The sequence below is a fragment of the Alosa pseudoharengus genome, unplaced genomic scaffold, assembly GCF_046254945.1.
Source record: "Alosa pseudoharengus isolate Yale_2024_CS ecotype anadromous, Long Island Sound unplaced genomic scaffold, YU_APseudo_1.1 YU_APseudo_1.1_scf_3, whole genome shotgun sequence".
NCBI classification, from domain to species: domain Eukaryota; kingdom Metazoa; phylum Chordata; class Actinopteri; order Clupeiformes; family Clupeidae; genus Alosa; species Alosa pseudoharengus.
Window position 1 is genome coordinate 41,648,446 of NW_027468718.1, and position 8,419 is coordinate 41,656,864.

General features: G+C 40.2%; 1 protein-coding gene across 1 annotated transcript in view; it reads left to right on the plus strand.

The window, feature by feature from the left end:
* The window catches only part of ttn.2 (titin, tandem duplicate 2), a 177,615-nt gene that overhangs the window by 126,640 nt on the left and 42,556 nt on the right, over positions 1 to 8,419 (plus strand). Inside the window, exons 190-201 of the mRNA XM_076264287.1 lie at positions 22 to 324; positions 415 to 717; positions 809 to 1,114; positions 1,206 to 1,493; positions 1,622 to 1,912; positions 2,041 to 2,328; positions 2,441 to 3,028; positions 3,138 to 3,242; positions 3,368 to 3,565; positions 3,679 to 3,975; positions 4,097 to 4,684; positions 4,778 to 5,080. Coding sequence (XP_076120402.1) covers positions 22 to 324; positions 415 to 717; positions 809 to 1,114; positions 1,206 to 1,493; positions 1,622 to 1,912; positions 2,041 to 2,328; positions 2,441 to 3,028; positions 3,138 to 3,242; positions 3,368 to 3,565; positions 3,679 to 3,975; positions 4,097 to 4,684; positions 4,778 to 5,080 — 3,858 coding nt within the window. The remainder of the gene's footprint in view (positions 1 to 21; positions 325 to 414; positions 718 to 808; positions 1,115 to 1,205; positions 1,494 to 1,621; positions 1,913 to 2,040; positions 2,329 to 2,440; positions 3,029 to 3,137; positions 3,243 to 3,367; positions 3,566 to 3,678; positions 3,976 to 4,096; positions 4,685 to 4,777; positions 5,081 to 8,419) is intronic.

Here is an 8,419-nt window from a genome sequence, read left to right on the forward strand (position 1 = left end):
TAAACACAATGTTTTCTGTAGACAAACCTGGACCTCCAGCATCAGTGAAGGTCAGCCACATCTTTGCAGACCGTGTCAAACTTAGATGGGAACAACCTATAGCTGATGGTGGCTCTGAAATAACCAACTACATTGTAGACAAACGTGAGACAAGCAGAGCCAACTGGGCTCAGGTCACATCCAATATCAATGGGCAGATCACAACCTGTTCAGTGGAGAAACTGATTGAGGGTCATGAGTATGAGTTCCGTATCAGTGCTGAAAACAAGTATGGTGTTGGGGATCCCATTGTCACTGACAGTGTAATTGCAAAGAATCCGTTTGGTAAGATTTCTTGTTTTCCATTTGTTTTACACCTCAAATTATTCTGTTATTCCAGATGTACTCAACAAATATTTTGTCTTATATATTCAGGTGTTCCTGGACCTTCTGAACCACCAATCATCACAAACATCATGTGCAATCAGATGACTGTGACATGGAAGGCACCTAAAGATGATGGGCGTGCACCTATCCTTGGATACATTGTTGAAAAACGTGAAAGTCAAGAGGTCAATTGGGCTAAAGTCAATCGTAAACCGGTGATAGACAGAACCATCAAGGCACCCGGCCTCTCAGAGGGAACGGAGTATGAGTTTAGAGTTACTGCCCTCAACAAAGCAGGCCTTGGAAAACCAAGTGATCCATCCAATTCCGCATTTGCATTGGATCCCTTGTGTAAGTAATGCAGTGATTATTATGAATGGTCAGTCTCAGGGCCAAATGCCTCACAAATGCAGGACTAAAATGTATATAATTTCTCCAATAGATCCCCCTGGACCCCCTGCTTTCCCCAAGGTTGTTGATTCCACACATAGCAGCATCAGCCTTTCCTGGACAAAGCCAGCTTATGATGGTGGATGTGAGATCTTTGGCTACCAGGTGGAAGTCAAGAGAGCAGACGCTGAGGACTGGATGAGGTGCAATGTTCCAAAGGATCTCCAGGCCACAAAGTTTGTGGTGACCGGTCTCATGGATAACACAGAATACCAGTTCCGTGTTCTTGCAGTGAATAAGATTGGATTTGGCGATCCCAGCGAAGTTCCTGGAAATCATATGCCCAAAGACATCTTAAGTATGTGTGATACTTTGTAACATTTTAAACATAAAGAAATATAGACAATGTTTTGCCTATTCAATATTTTGTTATTTACTTGTACTTGTAGTTGCTCCCGAGGCTGAACTTGATGCAGATCTTAGAAAGGCCCTTGTGCTCCGTGCTGGGGTTACAATGAGAATCTATGTGCCACTGAGGGGTCGACCTGCTCCCAAAGTGACTTGGAGCAAAGTTAATGCCAATATCAAAGAGAGGGATGGACTAATGATCAACACAACAGAATGGGACACATATGTGTACTGTGAAAATATCAACCGATATGATGCTGGCAAATATGTCCTTTCACTTGAAAACAGCAGTGGATCAAAGTCATACACCATTATTGTCAAGGTCCTAGGTAAGCTGCACAGCAAATTCATTGTGTGTACAAACACATTGGCCAAATAAACTTAATTCTGATTCTGAAATGTTATACGTCTGGTACTCTGACATTATGCTAATTTATGTTAATTCAATTTCATATAGATACTCCTGGACCACCCCTTAATCTAATTGTGAAGGAGACCTCAAAGACCCATGCATCTATAACTTGGGAGCCTCCACTTATTGATGGTGGAAGCCCTGTAAAGAGTTATGTTGTTGAGAAACGCCTTGCAGAGAGAAAGGCATGGACCTGTGTTGCCCCTGAATGCCCTAAAGTGTCATTTAGAATTCCAAACTTGGAGGAAGGAAAGGCTTACTGTTTCAGAGTGTCTGCAGAGAATGTCTATGGTGTTGGGGAGGGTTGTGAAACTCCTGCACCAGTCAAGGCTTCAGGTGAATATTTGTTGTACTCTTTGTAGAACTGTTAATCTCATTAGTCAGTGGCAGCAGTCAGTCTTTATGTGAATAAGAATTATTTTGCTGTCACTCTGCATAACTCCTACATGAACATTTCATTTCAGAACAACCTGGACCAGTTATGGAGTTCAAGCCTGCTGTTATTACTAAAGATTCAGTTACACTTGGCTGGAAGAAACCAGTTAGTGATGGTGGAAGCCACATTGTTGCCTATGTTTTGGAAATCAGTGAGGGGGAGGAAAAATGGAAAGAATTAATGAAATCTAGGCTCACACAGTTCACTGTTGGTAGCCTTGAAGAAGGAAAGGAGTACACATTCAGAGTCAAAGCCATCAATGAATCTTTAGAAGGTCCTCCAACTGAACTCACTGTGCTTGCTAAAGATCAGATAGGTAAGTTATCAACTAAATCATATACTTATTGCTGCAATACATTAAGTGATACTCATACTGAAATGGAATTATTTTTCCTTCAATACATTTATTCTATATCTATATGTTCCAGTTCTACCGAATGTTGACCTCAGTGGTGTGCCAGATGGTTGTTATGTGGCAAAAGAGGGCAGCACTGTGCGCATCACCATTCCTGTCATTGGCACACCTACTCCCATTGCTATCTGGAAGAAGGGTGGTATTAGTCTGTCAGACAGTGGAAGGATCTCAATTGAACCTGCTTCAGGCGGCAGTACTTTGCTTATCCGTGACATCCACCGGAGTGATGCTGACAAGTACACAATCATTGTGAGGAACAGTGGTGGCACCAAAGAAGCAGCCATTGATGTGAAGGTTGTTGGCAAGCCAGGTCAGCCAACTGGTCCCATTACTTTTGATGAAATCACTGCAGAGGCAATCACAATTGAATGGGGTCCACCAAAGGATGATGGTGGCTCAGAAATCTCCAACTACATTGTGGAGAAGAGACACACCACAGCCAATAAGTGGGTTACTGTTGCTTCAGCAATACAGAAGACTACCATGCGAGTGATGAGACTCCATGATGGCACTGAGTATATCTTCAGAGTATTCGCAGAAAACAAATATGGAGTTGGCGAGTGGCTCAGATCTGATCCAGTCATTGCTAAGCATCCATTCGGTAAGTTCAGCCATTTTGATAGTATGATTTTCTCAATAGAAAAAATGATTTGCCAACATTTTGTCTGTTTGTCCTTTGTGAAATCACAACTTTCGCTTTTTGTTACCAGATGTGCCTGATGCACCAGCACCACCAGAAATCATCAGCATTCGTCATGAGTCAGCTATTCTAACCTGGTCAGATCCAAAAGATTCTGGAGGCTCTCCAATTACAGGTGAATTTTGAAAGGATTAGTATTACTGTTCAGATTTAAACTACTTCTTTGATATAACCATCATAATTGCAATGCATATATCCTCTTCTATAACATTGTTGCAACATTATGCCTATTTCCCATAGGATATCACGTTGAGTTCAAGGAAAGAAACAGTTTGATGTGGAAGAGAGCTTGCAAGACCCCCATTAGAGTGAAGGAGTGCAGAGTGACCGGTTTGATTGAAGGCCTAGAGTATGAATTTAGAGTTATTGCCATGAATAGGGCTGGTCTTGGAAAGCCAAGCAAAACTACAGAGCCTATTGTTGCACTTGATCCTATTGGTAAGTCAATCATTTATTCAGAAAATAAATACTTTTTTATTCATTGATACTATGATAATTTGTCCATAACTGACATATTACATTCTCTCTTTGAAATTTCTTTCCTATTCTAGATCCTCCTGGTAAACCAGATGTTATCAATGTTACAAGAAACTCTGTAACACTGATCTGGACCGCACCCAAGTATGATGGAGGTCACAAACTGACTGGTTACATTGTTGAGAAATTAGAACATCCAGGAAAGGCATGGATGAAAGCCAACCATGTGAATATCCAGGAATGTGCATACACAGCAACAGATATGCAAGAGGGCTGCAAGTGTGAATTCAGGATTAGAGCAAAGAATGCAGCAGGTGCAATCAGCGTTCCATCTGAGCAGACTGATACTCTTGTTCTTAAAGATGAATATGGTGAGTAGCTTTTAAACAGCATGTACTGTGCGACTCTGAGAAAATGTCAGTTATTTTTGTTAACATCTCTATTGAGTGAAGAATTACCACATTAATTATTTTTGTCATTTTCTTGTAACAGAGCCTCCAACTGTTGAAATTGATCCAGATATGAAGGATGGTGTCAGTGTTAGAGCTGGAGACACAATTGTAATTACTGCCTCAAGCATCCTTGGAAAACCACCCCCAACTGCTGCTTGGTCCAAGGGAGGCAGGGAATTGAAGTCATCAGATACCTGCCAAATTAAGAGCACCCCAACCTCCTCCACAATTTCCATCAAATATGCTAACAGGAAGAACGCTGGCGAGTATGTAATTACTGCAAGCAATCCTTTTGGCATCAAAGAAGAACGTGTCAGGGTCAAGGTTCTGGATATCCCTGGCCCTCCAGGTCCAATTGAGATCAGCAACGTTTCTGCTGAGAAGTGCACACTGACTTGGCTACCTCCTGAGGAGGAAGGTGGCGTTGTCATCAAATCTTACACTATTGAGAAGAGGGAAACTAGCCGCCTTCTCTGGACAAAGCTTGCAGAGAATGTCATGGACTGCCGATTTGTTGCCAGCAAACTCATTAAAGGAAATGAGTACATCTTCCGTGTCTCAGCAGTGAATCAGTATGGTACTGGTGATTCAACATTGTCTGGTTCGGTCAAGATGATTGACAGCTACAGTGAGTTCACAATGACTTGGCTCTCATAAAATCACAAATCTCAAAGAAATATTAGTATGTTACCATTCAACCTTTTGTTTCATTTTTCTGCAGGACCACCTGGGCCACCATCAAGGCCAGAAATTGATAATGTGAGCAGAACAGCTGTCACAATCTCCTGGAGGAGACCTGCTATTGATGGAGGAAGTGACATTAGAGGATATAGTGTGGAGAGGAAAGAGAGGAGAGGAATGAGATGGGTGAGGGCTTGCAAGAGAACAGTACCTGACCTTCGTTACAAAGTGCAGGGCCTGACAGAGGGAGTAGAGTATGAATTCCGTGTCACTGCTGAGAACAAGGCTGGCTTTGGCGAGCCAAGTGAGGCCTCACCATCTGTGGTGACCAAGGATATTGTTTGTAAGTATTACTTTTTGTCAGAATTTTAACCCTTTCGTGTCCGTGCCGAACATTCCATTTTTGGTGCTGGATGAGCTCCTCACACAAAAACCTTAGTTCTCGAGTATATTATATACTATCAATGGGATATACATACCACTGTAATCATTAGTTCTATGAAATTATATAAAATCATATGGTAATGTTGATTTAGCAATGAATAGTCTTTGAAAATCCTCTCCAAATGTATATCCAAAATGTAATTTCATTCACATAAAAATGAATTTTCATTATATTTCTCTACAAGATAAAGAAAAATATAGTGTATGACATGTTCAGCAAGTTGAGGGTTATTTAACAAAAAAGTTGGAATATCCTTAACTTTACAAAAGTTATGATAAATGCAGTGATCAGTGTAAAAAAACAGGGGGAAATGGGATTTAGAATGTTGACAGAATTCACATTCTCTATCTTTCCAACAATATACAATTATGCATAAAAACTAATAATGAAGTCAGACATAATGGTAAACATTTATTTGGTCTATAAGAATACACAATTTATGTGTATATAAGCAAATGACACAGTCAATAAGAATGACATAAAAAATATACATTACCAGTAATACAGGAAGTAAATATACTGTATATTTATTTTAACAATTTCAGAATAAAGACATGCAATACATTTGATTCAACCGATACAACTTCTGTATATAAATCAGTATATGAAAACGATATATATAAAATATATTATTATTTTTGAAAAGCTAGGAATACAGTAAACTTCCACATAACTCAAAAATCAATGTGTTCTAAACATTTGAAAGTAGATTACATAGTAAAACAAGCCTGTGGAGAACACACACATACACACAAAAGTCACACACACACACTCACACAGAGGAGGGTAGGGAAGGGTGGGGTGGGGAACCTGAAGGTTGAACACAGAAGACCTATGACTCATTATGAAACACATCCCCTTCTGCAGAATGCCAAATCTGAAAGCAGTAAAACAAAGCCTCCTACTGTTACATACAAGCTACTTTGTTGTAATCACTTACCACAATAGGCTGACGTACAGGTTTTTTGTCCCCAAAACTGAATTGTTCTTCACTAGTCTACATACATCAGTCGAATCATTCGAATTGTGGAAATTTGACAGGCAGGTTACTGGACGTGTCCAATACAGTGCAAGTGTCTTTCCACGGTACTGCTAAGACATTACCCTCTATTCTATGCCACCGCATGTCCCCATAACATTATTTTTGAAGTGGACCATCAAATAATGCAGTTTCCTTAGACAATCTCGATTGTGTTCTGTAGCTGGATCTACTACATGAAGAGCAGCCAACAAAGCCTTAAAATGATTATGGGACATAAATAATTTGGCCCACGATCCCTGCAGAGACTTGGTTCCCCAGTAGCAATAGATATTAGGGAGGGAAGTGAACTCCATGTAAATGATTAATCCCAGAAACCTGTGAAACTCTTCTGGGGACTCTTTGTCCCATGCCCCTGCACTGTTTGCATATGAAAACTAAGCACAAGCTCCCACCCCTTCCGGTTGGTAAAACCACATATGTCTGAGACAATAACATATGTACAAAACAACTTAAAAGGCTATTTCACAGTGTTTTAGTGGCAGTCTGCACCACCCTACGCACAGAGTGTGAATTACCCCACCATAATTGGGCGGTACTGCTCCTTCACTTCTTCTATGTTCATCAAGTGTAAGTTTACATGACGGTGCACTAGCCCCCGCTATGCCATCATTTTAATGCTGATGAGAAAGCACATTACTGTCAAATATAGGGTTGGGTATCGTTTGGGTTTTATCCGATACCGGTGCCGGTGCCGAAACGGTGCCTGAACCGGTACTTTGTTTTTAAAATATTTTAAATTAAAATGGTCTAAAGCATGAATTGCTTTTTTTATTGATGAGACAAATTCGAACATGAAATTGAACTGTTATATTCAATTTACTATCAATATCTCATTGCTCCTATGAATAATACATTTAAATGTTAAAACAGCTTGCCATGCATGCACACACAATGGTAAGCTCTGCTTTCAAGTTTACCCAGTGTAGGCGGTTTGCCATAAGGTATGTTAAAACCGCTTGCCATAAAACTGCCAGGTCATGGACAACGGCATTTGCAAGCAAGCTAATCTAACAGGGACTCTACTTTCCAGTTAATTCAGTGTGTTGCCAAATGCTTCAAGAAATTGGATGTCTTAACCCATAACACGCAGTAGTTTTGAACATGTTAGGCTACATGTCAGTGTTGAAGTATTAAGATTCCCAGCGCTAGCCAAGTAGTCATTTTAACAGCAACTATGGCTATGCGCTAACACCAGTCAGCTGAGTTTAATTAGCGATAACGTACGGAGATGGTTTCGTAGCCTCTTTGACAGCTCAGTGGCATCAGGTATGTAACCTACATATTTGTTTTTGCCAGCTAACTTTTAACATGATCTTCATATTCATTGTGATGCTATATGGACCTCATGCACATGAAAGATTAATATCATGCCATTATGTTGTTTAACACCGTGAAATAAAGTTTTCACCTTACAACTTTGCTGATAACATTTCAAATAAATGTCAGTTAGCGCATTAGCAAGGATATTGTGTAACGTATAGGCTAGGCTAGCCTACTGTTGATGTTTCATAGCCTTGTGTGTAGTTAGGCCCACTGCTAGATTTTGACAGGAGCTCACGATATCGCTTTAAAGTAAGCTACTTGGGCTCACGCAAGCTGTCAAACACTGTCCACTCATGTGGTGCACCCCTCTGGTTTACATCCAGTGTTTATCATATGTTAGCTAACTGTATCTGGATGTGTTGCTATCAGAGCAAGACGTTAGAGATGGCACATGACATGCAGTGATGCCTCGTATAAAAAAAATTAAAAAAAACGCTATTTAAGCACCGAAATGAGGAACCGAAATCCACGTTGTTATTCGATGCAGTTACTACCGTTTGTGTCGGCACCGGTGCCATATTAGAACTGTGTTTCGGTGCCCAACCCTAGTCAAATAACATGATTTTAGGACTACAAATTAATATAAACCATAACTAGAACCAATGTAAACATATATTATCCAGCTGTGTTTTTCCCAGTCGAGATAAACTCCAACAGCAGTCACGAAGACACAATTTTTTAAGTATCCAAAAAAAAATGCACCATTAACCTCTTAACCAATCATATCGAATTGTAGCTTATGTTGTCAGCACTACGGGGAAGATTTCAGAAATAAAATCAGTCATTGGGACTGAGATATAAGACGATTGTCATCGTTAAAATTTTGACGAAATTAGAATGGCCGGGCACGTAAGGGTTAATGAAGACTTTCT